Below are 21385 nucleotides of genomic sequence, written 5' to 3'. Positions count from 1 at the left end.
GAGTGATGTGTTTTGTGTTAGCACTGCAGCAGCTGACAGATTAGCAACCTGTCCAGGGTGTTGCCTGCCTATTGCCCTAAGACAGCTGTGATAGAAACTCTTGAATTGGTTAGATGAAAGAAAATGGATGAACAGGTTGATTTCCTGTCCAGTGACACCAAAAACATGTTACCTACCACAACCTTATTGAAATTCAGTTCATGTTCATGACATGACCCAAATTTCAATGTAACATTCATTCATAGTACATTGTATTGTGTCAATATAACTGATACAAAACACAAGGTTTATAAAAGATAAAGAGCTTCACATGTACTTTCTGTAAAGTTCAAAGTAGAAGTTGTTCAGATAAATATGCTCATTTGAATTGTGAACCTGAGCATCATGCATGATAGGACAGAGTCGAGTATTAGCTCTCTGCAAAAAAATATATCTTGTGCAGCTGTGCCTCAGCGTTTAGGAGTGCAAGATGAAGGCCAAAACAAATATTTAATTGTTTTTCTAGAAAGTAACACCGACGCAAGGCCTCGATTCATACATCAATTAAAAACATGGAATAAATGAGTGGTCCAATCCATTCACAGCATGATCATTAACACTCATTGTTTAAACATGACCTGCGCTTGAGCTGTTAATTTTTTATGAGTTTATTTGAATGTCAACCTGAGTTCTGTGACTCATCAGTTGATCGCCATCATTATTTTATGACAAACGCAGTGTTTGACCTATTAGCCTACTGAACATTTGCGGTGAAACCACCAATTAACCCAGCTTAGAGGATAGTTCTAAATACATACAGGCACTTTATTTCTTCTTCTTTTTTCAAAATACAATATCAAGCTACTTGATCATGCACATATTAGCAAAATATATCTATAATCACACATGCAAGATATGCAGGGTCACAGTTATTAGTAGTTTTAGATTTTTCTTTGCCAAACACATGTGTATGCAGCCACAATAAGAGGGCAGAAAGAGAAGCAGTGTGCTGGTTAAGAGCGGCCTTGAGTCCCATATTGCAACAGGAGTGGCTCTTTCTCTGCTTTCTCAATGTTGGAGAGCTTTAAAAGAATTAAGCTTTGACCATCAGATTCTTGGTTCTTCAGAAATACGGCATTACTGGAAGCAGCAATCTGCAAAATGACATTTACCAGAAAAACATCAGCCAGCTTCAAAGTTGCTTTTAGATAAAAATGCAGTGTCACAGTTAAGTAGGTTCAAATATCTGAGCTTATGTGGTTTATAGTTTGTTGTTGTTCAAGTGTGATTTATTTCTGGAAATAGGCAGCCTCCTTGTGGTCATACACAGCAATTAACTGCAATCACTGGCACTCATTGAGCTACTGAAAACTAGGATAACAGGCTATTTGCTTAAACTCTAACCAGTGGGATACACAGTATTGATGAAGTACACAATTTTATAATCATTTACTAATATGGCCCTTAAGGTTTTTGAAGGTTTTGCATTGTGCCTTTATCTTGTTAATATGTGGTTAATGAACCACAAACATGTGTACCTTAAGTTTGCTGTGAAGATGAGGGTGACAGGCGATGACTGCGATGAAGGAGAACGTTGCCACAAGAATGGCAGCACATGACAGGATGAAGAAAATTTGAGCACCATCTATAATTAAGGAAGAAAGAAGCAGACAGAGTGTGGGTCTGTTGTTAAAGATGCAGTAAAAACAATTATAAGCAAATGAAACAAATATATCTCATATACTTATTCTATGAGTCTCTACTCTCCATGCTACACACTGTAGCTAGGATGCTGTGTTGGCTCTTTATTGTAAATGAATATGGTGGTTTTAGCAAGCGTACAATTTTCTTACTGGCTTTATGACCCTGTTTGGTATAATGATAGAAGAAAGTGAGGCACTCTGTTGTGTGTTAAGTAGCACAACACACTCTAAAACTGAGTCAAAAGTTCCAAATTTGTCCCAGAAAATCTGTGTTTCTGAGTAAGTAGGAAGCAGACGCTAATTTTGGCTCAATAGAAACTTTAGTAACATCACAACAACGAATCGATTGAGGACAGCAGACATGTTCGGACCCGCCTACTCTGATACGCTTGGATTCCTCCATTTTCACTCTTTCATCTGTGTCTGTGGAACTAACACAGCTAAACAGCACATGAAACACCTCATGACACAGCACAGCTGACCTTTGTTTCAAAAGATTTTGCTGTGTTTATTTAGATTTATTGTGATTGAGTCAAACTTTATTAAAGCAGAAGGTACACGATGACTAATACAAAAATAGTTCATATTTAGAGCCAAGAGAACTTTGCAAATGGCCTTAAACTTGCTAATTCATCTTACAACTCCAGTTTCAAAAAAGGTGCTGGTCTAGTTTTGTTTCATTGTGTTCAGTAGCATGTGTGAGTGTATATGTTCTGATGCTGACGACCAATAAGCAGCATTAACATTGCAAATGGTTTTGCATGTGATGTCTGCAGGCAGTTCACTTTAGGCTACTAAAAAATCTTTCTAATAGAAATTTCGAGACCAACATTGCATTGAAAAATGCATTAAAAGGGAAAATAATTGACATGAACATCAGTTCAAAATTCACAGAAAGTATTCATCTGAAATTTACAAACATTGTCCAAATATGCTTATCAATGTGTTTACAACCTGAAACGTTTGGACCAGCTATGACGCATTTAAAGTGCAGTTTCTGTGCAATTTCTATGAGCTAAAGGAGCAATGGTAAAAAAAAAAAAAAGAAAAAAAAAGGCAAAAATGCTTTAAGGATTTTTATTAGTAAATGTTAAAAGTTGCAATGCTGGATAAAATGTGAATAAAAATAGAATGCAGTGATTTGAAAATCTCATAAACCCACACATTATTCATAATAAAACTCATTAAAAGTACTGGTTTATTTTGAATTTGATCGCAGCAGAGCATCTCAAAAAAGTTAGTTCCGGAACAGTAAACGGATGGAAAAATAAGTGGTAATAAAAGAAACCGCTGGAAGAACATTTTGCAACTAATTAGGTTGATAGCGGTTCACCAGTAAGCCAAAACTGCATCAAGAAATTGTGGAACGTTCCTCAATGTAAAATTGTGAACATTTTGAATCATCAATATCTTTAAAGGATAGTGAGAATCTGGAGAAATCTATGCATAATGCAGATCTTGTCTTTAGGCAGGATCATTGGACGGGCTGAGGAAGCTCTATCATGCATGAAGACGACATATGTAAAAATTAAGTCAAATCAAGAAACGCTGCCATCTTCTCTGAGCCATTTAACATGAACTGAAGCAAAGTGAAAAAGTGCTCCGTTATAAGACAAATCCATTTTCTTTCACTTCTCTGATTCAGGGTTGTAGGGGGCTGGAGCCAATCCCAGCTGTCATGGGGCAGAAGGCAGGGTACATCCCAACACAGGTTGCCCCTCTGTCACAGACTAATTGGCTAACAAAGAGAGGCAAACATACATTCACACTCACATTCATGCCTATGATCAGTTTAAAATCATCAGTAAGCCTAAACTGAAGCATAACTTTGTATTCTGGGGGGAAGCTGGAATACCTGGACAGAACCCAGACAAACACAGGGAGAACAGGCGTACTCCACACTCAAAAGGTCCCAAACTGCAACAGCGAGGCAACAGTGTGTCGCCCATCATACAAATCAAAGTTGACAGCTGTTTTTGTAAAACATGGATTTCACGTTCTCTGGACTGAAAAGGAAAGAGACCTTCTGGCCTGTTATCAGCACTCAAGCCTGCATCTCTGATGGAGCCGCAATAGTGCCTATGGAATTGTTAGCTGCACATCTGGAAAGGCACCATCAGTGCTGAAAGGTATGTAACATATGATCCATCCAGAAGGTGTCTTTTTTGGAGAAGGCGTTTCTTATTCAACAACACTGTGCTAAACCCTCACTGCATCTCTTACAGTAGCATGGCTTTGTAGTAGAAGAGCACAGGTGCTGAATGGCCTGTCTGCAGTCAAGACTTTTCACTGGTTAAAAACATTTGGCACATAATGAAATAAAGAATGCAACAGAGTAGAGGACTGTTGAGCAGCTAGAATCCAATGCAAGAATGGAGCAATGTTCCTCTCCCAAAGCTCCAGCAGCTGCTCTCATCAATTCCTAGATGTTTACAGACTGTTGTTAAAAGAAGACGGAACTCTACACAGTGTTGAAGATGGCCAACGTTAAATATCACCTCATATCTTTCTTAACATTGAGCGTTTTCTCAGTTTAAACATCCGTATGTTAGAGTGTGAATGGAATATGTGATTTAAAAATCTTTGCATTATGTTTTTATGTACATTTCACACAGCACCCCAACCTTTTTATTGATGTATAAAAAGTAAAACAGTAAAAAGTAGATTGAGTAAATTTGCAAATTTAGGGGGTGCGGGGGACTGATGATATTTGGCATTTCTGACAGTTCATTCAGAAAAGAAAACAGACAAGATATCAAATATTTGCTGTGCTTTTGTTTCAGTTATGTCTCCCATTCCTTTAGTTATCCGGTAACCTTTTTAATTAACTCTGAGTTAATAAGTGAAAATGAAACCTCTTACTACAGGCTGCCACAAAGAGAGGAAAATGCAGCTTTTGCATTTTGTGTTCCATGTTGTACTTTTTGAACAGTAAAAATATGGTTTTCTACACAGGGTGAAGTGATTTGTCATGCGGCATAAACAGATTGTAAATGTTATGGGAGTAATTAGGGAGTCTTAAGGTTTGATCATATGTGAAACTTCAACCTGCCTCCCTTGTTTTAGATTAGTAAAGCTGGCCTGAACACCTTGGATGTCCCCTTTTTTTCCAGGTTGGCCCTTCAGGTTTACCTATAGCAGCAGTCAGTTGGCTTCCTGTTAGGTGCATTTAGAAGTCATTAAGCAGAATCCATTCTCAGCACTCAAAACTGAATATGCTGCTGAATCGTGAGCTCCTCTGTGTCATTTTTGATCAAGTAGCTTGGTTCCGCTAACTTTCCCAATAAATTCATCTCCCGACTCCTCGGTACTCTGTAGTACTAATGAAGCTATTAGGAAGATGCAGTCTTATGTTGATGAATGGGGCCAGTTTTCCAAAGTTTTCCGGCTTTCTTAACTTTTATTTCTGTTCTTTCTTTATTCTTTTGTATTTTTCAGCTGTGCTTTGGTTAGGCTTTGATTAGGTTCTGGTTTTGGTTAGGGTGTGAAAAGTTTACTGCTCGAGTTAAAAAACAATGATTAAATCCAGCAGAGCAAGTCTGGCAGGGAGCACTGAACGTACACTTTTCCCATGTGAGTTTCAGCTGTGTTTTCTGATATCATGACAGTGCATTTTTTTACGTTATCCAACACATTTTGTAACAAGGTTTCCTCTAAACGATCCTCTGCCCTAAAAGCATTTCGCTGCCACATCAGTTTATGTCTTTTCTTTCTCTTCTTCCCAATGTCCTCTGCTTTAATGTCACAGAAAGCAACATGTCTGCAGGTATTTCTGCTGGTGTTGTGGGTGGATACTTACTGTTTCTCCTGACGTAGAGGCTGAAGGAGGTCTGCAGCTTACTGATTTCGTTCCGGACACTGATGTCCAGACAGTGGTAGCCAGCAGAGGCGAAGGTGAGGTTCAGTTTCAACATGTTGTCATACAACATGGTCAGCGTGCAGCCCTCTGTCACGTCCGGCATGCAGTTGGGGAGAAAACGCCAGCAAACCCATAAGGGAGGACTAAAATCACACACAAACACAGGGTTGAGGAGCTTTTCTTTATAATACAATAACAAAATTAATATTAAATAAAAAGCTGAATGCAAAAGAAAGGGCACTATTCAGGGTCACGCTATTTTAAACTTGCATTGATCTAATATATAGCAATGTTCCTGGTAAATGCAGCTCACCTTCCATCAACATGAAAAATCAGACTGGCGTCCTGTGACACCTCATATTCTGATGGCCCCTTCAGCTCGATGTTCTTGATGGCATCTACAAATAAGTTTTAGCTATTAGTCATTTCGTTCCTTATTGGGAAAACTTTACAGAAGTGTTCTAGTTTCCCCACACAAAGACCACAAAATCAAGATGATAGCATTTTGGAAATTTTTCCCTACATAAATCACATTAATTCAACTTAATTTTACTCTATGCCCCGTCTGCACCATGAACTCCCTCCCTCAAGTTTAAGAAGTACTACTTTGAAACCACCTTAACTTAGAATTGCTACCAAATCTGCTTTCTTATGAATCCTGATAGTTACATCAGGTCATCACGTCACAGTTCAAATTAAATTTTCCAGAAATGTTGAGCCTACAGCAGACTGCTTTTTCCTATTGAAAATGACTGAAAATAATTTATACAGGAATATATTAATGCATATATGAATTCAAAGCCACAAACCAAGCACTTGAACCTCTGTGGAGTAGACTTTGGTCACCGGAGGTGAATATTTGGTCACATTTGCTCCCACTTTCAACCACATTGTGTAGTTTCCTGATTCTGGGTAATAATAGCGGACAACCGGCTCAGTGCCGTTAATCACTTGTCTGTATCAAAGATCAAAAAAGAATATGAGACAAAGAAAATCATCTCTAACATTTTTTTTAATCTATATTTAAAAATGTAAGAAATCATACCCGTTCCCTAAGTCCCAAGTATAGGTGAACTTTGCTGAGCTGAAATTCTTTTGGGGATCAAAGAGTTCAAACATAGTCTCTGTGGGAACATCTGACGCCAGTTCACCTCTGTCTCTCACGTAGGTGGCATTTCCCTCCATTTGATAGAAAACAAGCTTCCCTTCAATATTTTCTGGTCAAAAGAGAAGCTGTATTTAGTTGCGGAGTCAAGAAGAATGAACAGTAAAAGAGAGACAGATAGAAAATGGATGACATACTCAAATCTATCAAAGACTCTGTAGTCTCTGTTCCACCCAGGAGAACCAGTATGGGAAGCATCAACATCCACACGATGTGTTTTCTGGAAGCACGCGTATGAAAGTTTGAAAACGTGTCAGTTCATGATGTTAATGTGGTGGATGTTCGACTTACCCGTCCATATCTGCTCGTCCTCTCACAGTATGAAGTTAGTTCTGAAAACAGGAGTCGAGTGACATTGGGGAGAAAGGATGGAAGGCTGTTACTTCTGGTCAGTGAGATTCAGAGATAAGCGCCGTAAAGGCTTGAAATCATAACCATGCGTTTCAATCACATGGATGATGAGCAACAATCGGCTGTTGAGTAGGTGGTTCCGGCCTGGGTCACATTACTGTCAGTTACATGGGACAACTTCTTAAATGTGGTGGGTTTATCTCTGTGTTTATCAGATCTGGAAATTATCATCAGCTCAACAAAAATTGCACAACTACTGACTTGTTACTGGGACAATACTTAAATTGAGTTAACCCTAAAGAAGACTGAAGCATGAAATAATTGCCTGAAAATTTTCATTTTTATTTTTTTGAACTTTAGTGTTCATCAAACCTTCTGACATTTTTTTAAAGAGAGAAGTTAATTTGTATCATTTTTGCTTCATTTGGCCTTTTTTTGCAATTGTAAGAGGGTTACAAAAACAAATCACAAAGACGTACGAGATATACGTATGAGATATGACACACTGGATGTTACAGGGCTAGGTTTACTGTTGATTTTCTTTTTTTCTTTATTTCTTTGTTGTTGTTTTTTTAAAGTCTCTCTTACATGGAATCTGGTCAAATTACATACTTGGTTATTTTCCTAAATGATTAAATATTCAAATACATAAACCTTTCATTTAACATTTTTATGAGGGTAAAACATCAGTTATTTAGTGTAATTTAACTAACTTATAGATAAAATCCTAAAGGTCTTGCTTCACTTAGAGTTTAATTTTTCCCTCTTTATTTTGCACACTCTGTCACCAGTAGCAGTCAGGCTGTTAAGGTTGCAATAAAATGTAAAAAATGTATAGAAAATAATTTAACTTTTCATTTTTCCATTTTTTCACACACTTGTGTTTTAAAAATGTTGGTACAGAAACAAAATCACTAATGTGTAGCAAGATGACATGCTGCTGAGACCTATTGTTCTGGAAACTATACAAAGGTGGGTTTGAGTTCATCTGCAGGTGTAGTGCTGCATGTCTCTGGGCAAATTTTACCATGACAAAAGATACAGTTATGCAACTTTACAAGTCCATTGTTGATATCTAAATGAAGGCTAGTTTCAATGATGGGCGTGGTTTGCAACTCACTGGCATTGAGATTGCTGTGATTACGTCACAGAAGGTTCAGATAGTTTTAAAGCTTGTTAGTGTGGTGGGAGATCTTAGACCATTTTTAAGCACTGAGAAAGCAACAGGCTCAGTGTAAATCAGCATAAATTGTACCTGCTTTGAACTTAACTGCACATAAAGTGAATACTCAACTGGAGTGTGACAGTTGCATTCACCTCTTAGTATTCATGTTTATAACTTCCATGCATCCATCCTCTTCCACTAATTCAATTCAGGGTCATGGGGGAGTAACTATGTCAACAGCACATGCATGTACTTAAACAGAGCATGCTGGTTTGTGAACTATAGACATATTGTGTATAAATAAAGATACATAACGCAAGAGAATGGTGCAAATTGCATTGTTAAATAATATGTATATTACCTGAAGGTTTACAAGCTGATCCTGAACATTGATATAGTATGTGTCAAAATATGGCAGTGTATTTTTAACTGTAAATCAGTCTGGATTTACCACTACTAGGCTTGTGATTCATTATATCTTTCAGAGTCTAATAAAGTCCTAGTGTTTTGTACTACTGCTTTGGATGGATAGGTCTTCCTAATTACTCATTAAAATCCCCAAACATATAGCCAATCGTTTAAGAACTCATAGGTTGATGGGATATTGATGATGAATCACAATTATATAGCCCACATAACATAAAAAATATACCCACTGACCTTTCATGTACAAAGATAATATTCTGATGCATTTCACCTGTTGAGAGCTACTGATGGTGTATTCAGCATTAGAGGTTAAAAATCGCGACTAACTAAAGTTTAAAGAGAAGACTAGTTTGAGTTGAGAAATAATACGAGTTCTCGTTAAAGTACAGATTTCCAGTAAACCTTCTACGATTTATTCATGGTGCAAAACTTCCTTCGTCACTGTGACTGTACTAATTATTGTACAGCAGCGCCCTCTCCAGGCCAAAAGCAATATTATATCTAAAACCCACTGACAAAATACGTCACATTTCTATGGTGTTTTTCGCTAACAGTCCTGAGAATCAACAGCCCACAGCTTTCTAACTCACCAGCTGAGAACTTTGACCTGTGTAACACCTCTTGTGACGTCACCCTCCTCCACCACCACCACCCTTCCGCGCTGCCCCCCTCCCCCCCTCTTCGCCCCTAAAGGCACGGGGAAGTCTCTCGGTGTCCCAGTCAGTTCGTCCGCCGCCGGCTGCACGAGCGTTTCAGCTTGCTCGCGTGCAGTGTACAGACACGGAGCAGGATTCGCTGTGGGATTTATTACTCGGACCGAGACAACTCCTGGATTACCAAGTGTCTTTTTGTTCTCCGCTTTGTTGTTATTTTTTTAAATATAATATTTATATTGTGTGTATATATATTTTTCTTTTTTTTATTTCATTTTTTTTTAATTCTGAGATTAAGAAACAACCTGCCGTGATGGCTCGGGATCCGGAGCATGTGAGCAAGCTCACTGAAAGTACTTTTAAGGTGAGTGATGCATTCAACATTTAAGGAAATACCTGTTGTTGTTTTTTTGGGAGGGGTCGCTTTTTTAATGTAGTTCACTTCAGGTGTAATCAGAAATTTATAGTTCAGCGAGTCTGCTTTGTTGCTTTTCAACAGTGGCTGTAAACCACAGGTAAAGTACCATAAAATAATGAAGTGTTTCCCTTACCCTTTGTTACCTCTTGTTTCAAGGACCTGTTTTGTGAGGGGGTGGGAAAAAGAAACTGATCGAGCAACTGAAACTTTCTGTTGTTTACCAGGGGAAAAGAAAATTCAACAATGCCACTGCCACAGCAGGGACACTCCCTGTTATTAAATAATTTCGTAAATCACAGTGAACCACAGAAGTGTTAAAGCTTCTCACAGCTCAATCAATCTGCTGTGGCTTTATCAGAACATCTGAAATCACTGGAGCAATAATTTGAGTGTAATCTTGATTGGTTGTTCCTGGCTAATCTAATCAACATTATACTTCTACCTCTCAATGGTGATAAGCAGTGAGCCTTCACTGTCTATGACCTGAAGTAGAAATAGACAACAGTTTAGAGTAAAAGTTTAAGTACGACAGTTAGGTTGAATTTCGGTGCATTTTGAAGTGCCCTCTCTGGTTTGGGGAGCAGGGAAAAAGAGACTGAACTAGTCCTACCTGTAGTTTACAGTAGTTTACTGTTTTTCCTCTCAGCTGCCCCCCACTCATGTAAAGCCATACCTGCCCCCCTTCATTGTTCTATTGAGAGTGTGCCAGGGGAATAGAGGCAGGGGGTGAGCAGTGCTTGATTATTGGGAGATTACAATAGAGGGAGGGGGAGATGGGTGGTTTGGTGAGAGTGATGAAGTTGGTGCTGCAAATAGCTGGGACTTTGTGTGGGACTTCGCTCTTTCGAGGGAGTTGCATGACATACGTGAGGGGTCAAGTTAAAGATTGAAAGTTTTATTGTTCTCACATGGAGATATTTATAGAGCAACTGCACAAACACTTGCTCTTGTTTTCATGGATTTCTCTTCTCCACCCACTCCCACAAAAATAGCCTTATGAGGGTTTTATTGTTAATGACGAGACCTTTCAAAAAGGGGAAAACAAGTCTTAAAGTTAAAGTTGTTTGTTTGCTTTTTCTTGCTTTTATTCACAATAATAAGACTCTGCTCTTTACCCCAGAATGTAATGGAGCAGTTCAACCCAGGCCTGAGGAACCTGGTCAACCTCGGAAAGAGCTATGAGAAATCAGTCACAGGTAAACACAGTTTTCACCCTCATGGGGGACAAAAGGGCATAAACCCGTAATGGTCCGTAACCGCTACAATGAATTTTGGTGTACCTCAGCTGTTTTTACACTGGCAGCACTTTTAAATGGTCGAAGCAGAGCTATAAATGATCCTGGAAATCGTCTGGAGCTTAACAGTGTCTTGTCTGTCTGCCCGCCCAGCAATGGCTCTTGCTGGAAAGGCTTATTTTGATGCAGTGTCAAAGATCGGAGAAACTGCTATCGTGTCTCCAGTCTCCAGAGAGCTCGGTGAGTATTATGCAAGTCTACTTTAAATCTACCTGCAATGTGGGAGCTCTCGAGAGGGTCTGTCTGATATCCATGCTAGAAATGTCTCTGCTGTGAGATCGAAGCTTTTAAAAGAATGTGACTCTAAACTTCCTCTTATGTTTAAATACAATTAAAGGAATAGTTGGAGATCGTGGAATAATTATTTTATTAAAATTAATTTTAAGTTAATGTCTCTACACGAAAGTAAGAATATAGCCAGAAGCCATTAGCTTATTATAGACCTTGAAAATAAACTAAACCAACAAAATCCACTTTGCTACCCCAAAGAACAATTCACAAATATTCTGTGTTACTAATGTGCAAAAACACCAATTTGTATCTTTACAGCAGGGTTATGTGCCTCGTTGTTGTCAACAATTAGTTTGTGAAAGACCATTTTGAAGCCTCAGTTTGAGTATTTTTACAGTCACCATGAAAGACCTTGAAAGTGTGTACTCATACAGTAGAAACTAGCCGGAAAATGTCTGTTTAACAGATTATAATACCTGTACCCTGAATCATACCTTGTTCAGTTGTCCCTGTTAGGGTATTCATGTAAGTCGAGGAAGTTGAACACATTTTACATGGATCCCACTTTAATCTTAAGTGTTCTGGTAGTTTAACTGCACATTTAATCCCAGAGAGGACTTGATATATGCTAAAGAAGTGCGCGTCTCAGTTTTTCTACATGATACATACTATATAGGAGTAAATTGTAAGAAATAAATGAAATAAATTACAAAACATTTTCTGGCAGCTCGTTGCCCAGATTGTGCTGTAATTAACAACAATTACTGTTAATGCGTTAATTCACAAAAAATGTCCTTTTTTATTTATGCATTTTACTGTGAAGACATTGTAAAACATAAGGCCCAGGGCTGATTCTGGCCGCTGCTCAAAATGATAATTTTTCAAAATAAGCATTGTGCTCTATTAAATAAGACTTAAAATTAGTAACTGAGACCTTAAACACATTAGTAAAGTGCGTAGTCATGTCATAAATCAAGTGCAAAGTAACTTCATTTTCTCATAAATCTATATACAAGCAAAGTTCTTTTTACCAACCAGACAAGTCGCCCCCTGGTGGCTAGAATGTAGGTTTAAAGTACTGTAGCAATGGATTGACTTTGCAGACTTGAAGTTTAACACTTGTGCTTTGATTAATATCAGTGTGACAGATTTATTTTTGTTAGCTTGGGAAAGGGCAAGCTAACAAGTATAGGCTTCCTGTTTTCCTCTTGATTACTCTATTTGTACTAGCTGTGCAAAAAACCCCCACAAACCCTACACCTGTACAAGTTGACAACATTTGATAAGAAACCACTTTGTTCCCAAACATTTTACATATATTTTCCACATGGTTGAAGTTTCTCTTGAAATGATGCTAAACTCTCTCACATCCTGCCAGTATTACGTGAGCTGGACACGTATCAAAATGCTCTTTCCTGCAGTTTCAGCGTAATAGTGACACGTTCTGCTTGCATCACCCAATATGCAAGTTAAATATACAAGCATCTGAAAATAACAACGCTTCACCCCTGGAGGTGAGGTACTTAGCAGAAATTCATTATTATGTCCTGTCTATCTCTCACTCCAACTGAAGCACTTTCTCTTTTCAGCCTCCTCTGAGGCTGCCATCGAGCACGTACAGGTTGTTTTTCATCCATCCTCTGAGTCATCTCCAATTATTCTATTAGTGCTGAAATTTGGAGCCGACCCGCTTTGTTCGGGGGTGTGGGAGGGGGGGGGGGTCATATTGCAATTCATTAAGTTGCTTTTTGTATTCTGCTGCATCACTCTGTAACGCCGGGCTTTGCAGTTCGGCCTTTTTATGAATCAGAGTGATGTGACAGGAAATCAGAGCAGGGTAGTTAAAAGATGATGCTCTGTCAGTGTGTTGTTGGGGGTTTTTTTGTTGTTGTTTTTTGTAAAGGACTATTGTGATGACAGTGGTTGTCCCCTGTGTTGTGATTTCTTCGCTGTTATTTCTGAACAAGTTTTCTTATTTTAAATCAAATCTGCTTTCCTTTAAGCCTTTATTAAGCTTTGATAAGATTTTAGACTAAAAATCAAAGAATTTTTAGAAGAAAATAAAAATTTCAGTGAAGGACAAAAGCAGTCGTGGTAAAACACAGAGATGAAGAATGCGTTTTAATGCTGAAGTAGACTCCCAGACAAGATTCTCAGACTTTTCTTGCTCAGTTTCTTTTTCTGAATTTTGAGGATAAAACTCATAAAATAAAAAATCAGAAAAAAGCATAGACTGAAAAAGAATAGTGCAGCCCGTCTAGCTACAAAGTGGCAACGCACACAATGGAAATTTGTATTTTGACATTCTGACGAGGGCTGAAATGTTTTAATGTAATCGGAGACGTCTCATACTGCGCTGTTATGAAATGCTGCCCATGTTTGTTAAGGCGCTCTTGTCAGCGAACAATAGCAGTTTTCATTTCTTCATTTAACAATATGTTGGTGTTACGTAGCATTGTCTGAGCATACCAGAACCGCTGAAGTGAAACGGCTTTACGAGCACTAAATTCTACTTTCTTTCTTTTTTGTTCTCTTTCCTGTTGTGGAAAGTCACAGATGGGAGGACTCTGCGCTTTCTAGTCAAATCTAGCCTTATTGAAACAGACCCCTTCTGGTTAACAAATGCTCAAGAATAGAGTTTGTGCTACATGGTTTGTGTATTCTTCCTTTAGGTGCATTCGTCTGTATGTACTCCCATCACGTTATGTGACTTCAGTCATAAAAAAAATCAATTCGACTTTGAATAAGAATGAATGCAGAAATGGCAGGTGAAGTGTTGAACTCCAGGCTCCGTGGCCGTTCCTTCACCGCCTGGCGTAGACGACATGGTGGTGTGAATTCTCTCACCCACTGCAGCACGTAGAGTTGCAAACGTGCTGAACAAACAGACAGACAGGCAGATAGACAGAGGAGACCGTCTACCCACCGCTGATCCTCATCCTCATCCCCCTATCCCTCCATCTGCCTCTCCAAACGGTCTGAAAAAGACGATGCGAGTGTTTAATCTTTATTTACTCTAAGCAGCACGACTCTTCAGAATGAGGCACCTGATAGATTACTCTGCACTTCTCTGCTGCAGACACCTGTAAAGATCTTTTCTCTGTAGTCATAGATTGTGTTGTTTTTTTTTTTCTCTTCCTCCCTCAGTGAATGGCACAAAGGTTGTGCGCCACAGAGGTTAGCAGGTATTTGCTGAAAGCTACCCGAGGCTTTTACTTGGGTGCTGCTCAATTTCTCAGATTCTTGCTGTGACGGATGTGAAAGTAATAAGAAAAGATTTTTTTTTTCTTTTTGAAGAAACACTAAGTGCTCAGATGAGTGAAAGCCTTTAACCTGTGTCACTCTTCTTGCACTCCTTTAATTTCATTTAGTGGATTCATAAAAGGCAGCACTGTGGGGAATTCACTTTATCAGTAAGTTCCTTGGATAATGAGCTTTTCAGCCATGCACTCTTTTTGTCCCACATCTCCTTCCATCTGTGATCATTCAGTGCACTGCTGCTACTAACTACTGCTGTCTGTCTCTGCATAGCTGGTTTGCAGACTTCTATAGCTGTCACCTGCTTTTGCTAGTCCTAAATTACATTTCAGCAGGTCATTACAAAAAGATTTCTTTTGATTGATGAATGTCATATCCAGTGGGTTTACATTTTGAAATTGCCTATGCATGAGCAAACGGCCGGACTCCACAGGGAGCTATTCCACTTTGAAAAGCAGCAGGTATCGAAAGGCTGAAAATGTTACAGGCGAATGAATAGCACGAACCGCACCCTTTCCACCTTTTCTCTGCACTGTTTGTCAAGCCTTAGTTCATTTAAAAAAATAAATAAATATTGACGTAAACTGTCTGCAATAGAAAAATGGTTATGTCAGCCAGAATGATTTTTCTTTCACTTTAGAGAGTGAGAATTCAGAGCTGGGAGTCTGAGTGTGTCCTGCTGATAGCTTTTGTAGCAGGTTTCTGCTTTTGAGAGGCACCATTTCTTCTGGAGGCTGGTTAATGTTATGGTGAATAAGACTTTCTGGCACTTCAAATATCTTTTTTTGTAGCTGTTTCAGAGGATGGCTTTAATCTTTAGACAAGCCTATGTAGTCAGTGTGCAATTAAGCGGTTTATTTTTACTAACAAGCAGAAATGATTCAGAAAAGTCAAAAATGTATCTTGTTTGGAAGAAATCCTGCCCCTCAAAAAAGAAAAAGAAAACACGTTGCAAACTTAGGCCTACAATATTCTGCAGTGTTGAACTTTAATGAGCAAAAATGTGTTTCTCCTTATCAAATGTATTTTTATGATGCACGTTTTAGCTGGAGTGATGGTTCAGCTTCTTTAAGTGTCTCAGAAAGGTATGCTGGTGAGTCAGCGTGCACTTTACCATGACCCTGGAACCTGATCAGCTTAAAAGGAGCAGTCATTTTAAGTCATTAGTAATACCTGTGTCTTTCCTTTGGTGACATACCAACATTTTTTTTTTTCTCCTGTGGAGAATCATCTGTGATGGCGTTTCTTTTTTGCCTGGCTTTTTCAGGTCAGCTGTGTTTTAAAAGCGCTGTTCTCAAAACAGTGGTGCTGTGATACATTATTTACGCCCATTTTGAAAAATCAAAATCATTGCCATCATGATTGTGAAGTAATAATGGAATAACAGAAAATTATAGAAGTTGAGGTAAAACAAAAGTTTAATATTTCTTGAGAAAATGTGTTTGTTTCGTTCTGGGGGTTTAGCAAAACGATTGATGTCCTCTTTTAATTCAAATGCTATAACTTGGAGGAAATGGTTGGGTATAGCATGACTAAATTTGTTGTGACCACGTGCAATGAACTTGCAATCTCATTGCAAATGGCTGATGAGTTGTGATAATTAGCATAGACTGACTGAGATTGGAGCGTCCTGTCTGTCTGTGTTTAAAAAATTAGACAGCACTTACTTGCAAACCTTTACCAGTCTGTGAGCGACTGCAGACAGTCCAAGTCAGACTGCAATTGTGTGGAGACAGGTTGCTTCATCCCAGGTAACCTGTGGAATCGCCTTGCCTTCAAAAGTGGTCCCCCAGAGGCTCTCTGGCAATTTAGCTGACACAGGTACTAGCTGTTTGTCCCCAAGTGTAGAAATGTCCAGTTCAATCAGTGGATTTTTTTTTTTTTCCCAATTTCTTCTTCTTCTTCCCTGGAGACAAGGAGGTTGCTGTCCTATTTTTATTCTAGTGTGACTGCGCCATTAATTTACAATACAGCAGCCGGAGATCGTTAACTTATTTAGTTTAAAGACTGTAAATGAGAACATTGCTAACACTGTCAAGAGGTTAAAAAAAATCTACCAGCCTACATCTCAAAATCACATTTGGACTACTTTTACATAACATTTTATTTGTGTTATCTTTCTTACTCTCATACAGAGATTGGCTAAGATGAGAAATTGAGGCTGAAAGTTCTTTACGTTTATTTGCAGACATGGTATATATCCTACTGTCTAACCATGGGCGTGATTGAACTAATGAATCATCCAAATTAAAGTCTTAAAACCTAATATCACAGTGTATGAGAAACTAAACAGCTGACATTGTGCTTGATATGAAACTTCAATTGTGTATACTGTACATATGATGATTGTTTTTATGTAACAACCTCAACTAACCTCATCTAACCTTTAGAAGTCCTTTGAAGCTGGTGTTTAATTTAATCTATTAGGAAAATTGAGACTCATTGTGCTCGGGGTATTATTGGCTCTGGTATTAATAAATGATATTCTGTACTCTATGTGACGGCAAGTCATTGCTCTTTGTCAAGTCAACTTACTCTGATATTTATTGTCCACAGACCAAGTAGATATTTATTCACTGTAACTACTCAAACCATTAAACAACATTCAACCAAAAAATGTTACTGTGGGTGATTGTTATTGAATAGAAACTTACAATCAACACCCAAAATTGCCTTATGTAAATGATGATGATGACTGAAAGATTCAATCCATAATGCACTAAGCAGATAAGCACCTTCATACGTGTGAACTTTGAAGAATTTTAGGGGAATCAGACTACGAAATATTTTAAGTACACAGGAGGAAGCAGTCAAACTCAGAACTGTTCCTGCTACTTGAGATCTCAGTGTGTGTTAAAGGAAAGGAAGAGATCTGGTCAGAAAGTGTGTGTGTGTGTGTGTGTGTGTGTGTGTGTGTGTGTGTGTGTGTGTGTGTGTGTGTGTGTGTGTGTGTGTGTGTGTGTGTGTGTGTGTGTGTGTGTGTGTAATCATCTAGAAATCAGGCTTCCATTAAAGAAATCTCTCACAAGTCGGCTGGAGAATATTTGTTTGATTTTATGCCGGAGGTTTTTTTTTTTTTTTTTTTTTTTTTTTTTTTTGGAGGTGGGGTTGACAAAACTGCCTCACTTTAAGTGCCATTTGTTTAGTCATTCTGAAGCTTTTGATCTCTTAAAAAAAACAAACAAAGGATATTATAGTAATCAGTAAATGTTTGCCAAGCTATCATATCTGTATTTTCCTGAGAAGAAAAAATGTAAGCACATTTTCTATAATTTATTTTATTTGTAATGCAACTATTTGCTTTCTATTCATTACTTACTACTGTAAAAAATGTCTTCTTTGTTTCTGGCAAACCTTCAGCTGGCAGTGCCTAAAGAATCTACCTTGGTGGATTATGCCAACACCCAGCCGGCAGTGTGAAGGGAAATCACGTGAAACACTAGACGTACTTCATTTAATGTAGTCTACAGTTGCACTTTGTTCATGTAGTCATCTGGATGGATGAACTGCATATTGCGGTTCTCATTATCATCCTCGTTATCATTGATTACAGTGACATCATTATGTTGATATTAAGGGAGTAGCTCCTCCATGGCAACCCCCAAACACAATCCTTGTCCCACCTTCATTGCGATGTTTATAACTTGGATCCTGATTCACACAGGAGGCGGCCATGATTCACTGCAGACACTGCATGCTTGCTGGAACAAGCCCAGTGATGTGTCTCAGTGATTGCGAGACGATGGCCGATGACTGGGGACACTTCCTGAGCTAGTTGATTGCTGTGTACACTCGTTGAATGGGTGAAACATTAGTTTGATCAAACTTTCAAACAAAGAGAGTCTATGCTAGAAAAGTCAGTGCCGCTGTTTGCCATGCCAACATCACCTCATGTTCCTTATCTAACTCCACATAGGCGGGATTTTTTTTATTTTTTTTTATTTTTTGCTTTTTTGTTGGCACAGGCCATATCCGTCTCATAAAAGTCACCTGTCGACAGTGTCTAAGGCCTTGTCTACTCTGCCATGTATCAGCAGTTATTCAATAGTGCCAGTTGTGTGGAAACATGGTGCTGTTTGAAGTTTAACATAATCTCAAAGAAATGTCTCTTTAGGGGTTCATTTCAGCCTTTGCTTTGTTTTACAGCGCAGTTGGGTTATAGTTTTTCTTGCTTTGTTTAAGCTTCAGATCCTCCAAACAACATGTGTTTGATTAAAATCCAAAGGTCATTTAATGGCGTCGTAAGACACCTTATCTGTAATATACAGGCTAGAGTAAATTCTACATGGACTCAGCGGGTGTTGAATGAGGGGTTCGGCATTAATAATAGTGAATCACAGGTGTGAATCATGTGTGCTTTTTCCACAAGGATCTTTTCTCAAACTTGTATTAACCTGCAAAAAAAAAAAAAAAATGAACGTGGAGTTGTTCATTTGAAAAATTTGAGGGGAAGTTACACTGATATTCAGACACAGATATTCAGATGAACTGAAAAGCCCCGTTTTCTGTTAAAATTATGTAGTCAAAGACTTTTTTTTTTTCTTTACCTGCACTTAAAAAAAATGAAAAAATTACAGACGTCATACATTGTGCTGTTTTTCTTAACTCTGATTCAGCCGTCAGTTGTTCATGCACCCTCTGATGACTTTCTGTAGCATTTATCCTCACTGAGGCAGGCTTTCACACCTTGTTCACCCCAAAGGTGAAACTTGCAGGTGTACAATGGCCTCTTTGAACCCCGCCGCCTCCCCCTCCTGGCCTTTCTCAGCCTCCCCCTTCCACCCCATGTGGTCTGTTGTTGAGGCTGTGCAAACAGCTCAACATCCAGTGGCCACCCCCCACCAACCCCCGGGTCGAAACACAAAGGCAGCATTTACCAGTACGTTCTGGTGACCTTCAGAGGGCAATGTTGTTGTAGCTGGATGCTGCCTGCTGGACACAGACGTACACTTATGTATCGTTACGTTTGTTTGCTCTGAGCTGGGGAGGGGGTGTCATATAAAGAGGAATGTCAGGTGTTGGATCGAATGTATATGAGTAGGTGTTCAAAGGTGGAGTGTGCTGAACAGGGTGACTTATAGAGATTTTTTTGCTTTCACCTAAAAATGACAAAGTGAAACTGATGCTTGTGCTTTGTACACTTTCTTCACAAGGTGTTGAAATCCATGTAGGTCATTCACTTTTGCCCTTTTCCCTCATTGACTATCACATGTTCAGAAATGAGGTAGAGGGTGGGGGGTGAGGTGTGCTGTGCATGTTTTGCCGGTTTCACCAGAGCATTTTGCCCTGTAATAAACCTCGACTCTAGATTTCACCCAATTGTGATAGAGGTAGCAGTATAAACTGCTTGGCTATGATTGTCCCCTTCTGTTTACAGTATTGAGTCACTCCCATTGTTTCATGTCATATGCTGCTCGGTCTGTGCTTTAGCCTGTCTGTGAATGGAGACTGTTCTGTAATTGACTGCACAATACCAGAATGTTTCATAGGAGATTACTTATTGACAGCTGTTCAAATATTGAAACACGAGAGGTCATCTGTAAAATATGGACTGTAACAAATGTATGACAGGCTCGATGGATTTATACACAAAGTTTCTGAAAAAGTAATAACTGTTGATATTATGTTTTCGGATCTGTGCCTGCTGGTATCCAATGCTGTCTCCTACCCCTCATAAAGAAACAGGTTAAGATTCATGGTATTTAATATTTGAGGATTTGCTGCGCAAATTTTGATTAAATGATCGGCTATCTTCTTGTGTCCCTATAGTAAATGAAGTTAGAACCAGCAGTAAAAAATAAAAACAAGGTACTTTTTTGTGGGTGTAGAGCAAAATAATTCTGTCAAAGGGTGTTCTAACAATAAATCTCTGCCAGCAACTTTAAAGCTCAGTAAACCTTTTGTTAGTAAATCATTTTTAGAAATATGTACAAACCTTGTTTGGGACCAAGGATTGCATGTGGAACCCCACATGATACACAAATCAATGATTAGCTGTAATTACTGAAATACTAAATCTTCTCCTGAATTTTTCCTCAGGTGTGGTTCTGATGGAGATTGCAGAAGCCCAGAAGAAGGTCCATAATGACCTGGAAGATAACGTAAGTACCTTTTTAAAGAAGAAGTCATATTTTTATAATTACTGTCAAGTCTCTCACATAGCATTTTTAAAATATGAGTATCAAAGACGGAGTCACAAAGTAAGGAAGTATTGCAGGGCAAAAACACAATATGTGCTGGCCTTATCCTGAGCAAGCTATTAATTACATTAATTACTAGCTAGAAGTATTTATGGTCACAAATGCTTATCTCTAAATGTTAGTGAACAAATGCAGAACTTTTTTTTTCCCCTCTGTACTCTCGCTATCACAAGCCTCTACAAACTTTTGAGTTTAAAATCGTTGTAAGCAAAAGTGTCAGAACTGCCGACAAAGTAGAAAAGCCACATGATTATTTTCCGGACCTGACGCCTTAGGGCAGGGGTGTCGAGCTCCAGGCCTCGAGGGCCGGTGTCCTGCAGGTTTTTGATATCACCCTGGATCAACACACCTGAATCAAATGATTAGTTCATTACCAGGCCTCTGGAGAACTTAAAGACATGTTGAGGAGGTAATTTAGCCTTTTAAATCAGCTGTGTTGGATCAAGGACACATCTAAAACCTGCAGGACACCGACCCTCGAGGCCTGAGAAGATGCAGCAGCAGATCTCAGAGAATGACTCGGCCTCTGTGTGGAAAGGTTTTAGGAATATCACCAACTACAAGCCTAAAACCCCCCACTCCACTGATGACTTGCTCTTGGCCAACACCCTCAACGACTTTTACTGCCGTTTTGACGAGCCATCAGACAACTTTCACACCTTCAACGGCCCCAACAATAGAG

General features: G+C 38.9%; 2 protein-coding genes across 5 annotated transcripts in view; one reads left to right on the top strand and one right to left on the bottom strand.

The window, feature by feature from the left end:
* Positions 1-631: 631 nt before the first annotated feature.
* Positions 632-9303, bottom strand: tmem130 (transmembrane protein 130). 3 transcript variants are annotated; one of them, XM_082544378.1, is made up of 9 exons: positions 9239-9303; positions 6998-7038; positions 6844-6926; positions 6587-6758; positions 6351-6496; positions 5855-5939; positions 5482-5684; positions 1518-1624; positions 632-1133 (listed from the first exon to the last, which is right to left on the bottom strand). In XM_082544378.1, exons 2-9 carry the CDS (start codon positions 7003-7005, stop codon positions 993-995), a joined length of 945 nt encoding a protein of 314 aa, XP_082400504.1. In that variant the 5' UTR covers positions 7006-7038; positions 9239-9303; the 3' UTR covers positions 632-992. The 3 variants fall into 3 exon arrangements, with proteins under 3 accessions (XP_082400504.1, XP_082400505.1, XP_082400503.1); XM_082544379.1 differs by lacking the exon at positions 9239-9303 and adding an exon at positions 8883-8900; XM_082544377.1 differs by lacking the exon at positions 9239-9303 and having other exon boundaries at positions 6998-7218.
* Positions 9304-9359: 56 nt separating this feature from the next.
* Positions 9360-21385, top strand: part of baiap2l1a (BAR/IMD domain containing adaptor protein 2 like 1a) — a 29841-nt gene continuing 17815 nt past the window's right edge. For both annotated transcript variants that reach the window (XM_082544376.1, XM_082544375.1), the window contains exons 1-4: positions 9360-9665; positions 10840-10915; positions 11108-11194; positions 20543-20604. In XM_082544376.1, the coding sequence (XP_082400502.1) occupies positions 9615-9665; positions 10840-10915; positions 11108-11194; positions 20543-20604 (276 nt within the window). In that variant the 5' untranslated portion in view covers positions 9360-9614. The remainder of the gene's footprint in view (positions 9666-10839; positions 10916-11107; positions 11195-20542; positions 20605-21385) is intronic.

Source organism: Aulonocara stuartgranti, assembly GCF_965226115.1.
Source record: "Aulonocara stuartgranti genome assembly, chromosome: 8".
Taxonomy (NCBI): Eukaryota; Metazoa; Chordata; class Actinopteri; order Cichliformes; family Cichlidae; genus Aulonocara; species Aulonocara stuartgranti.
This window is presented reverse-complemented; position numbering and strand designations above follow the sequence as displayed.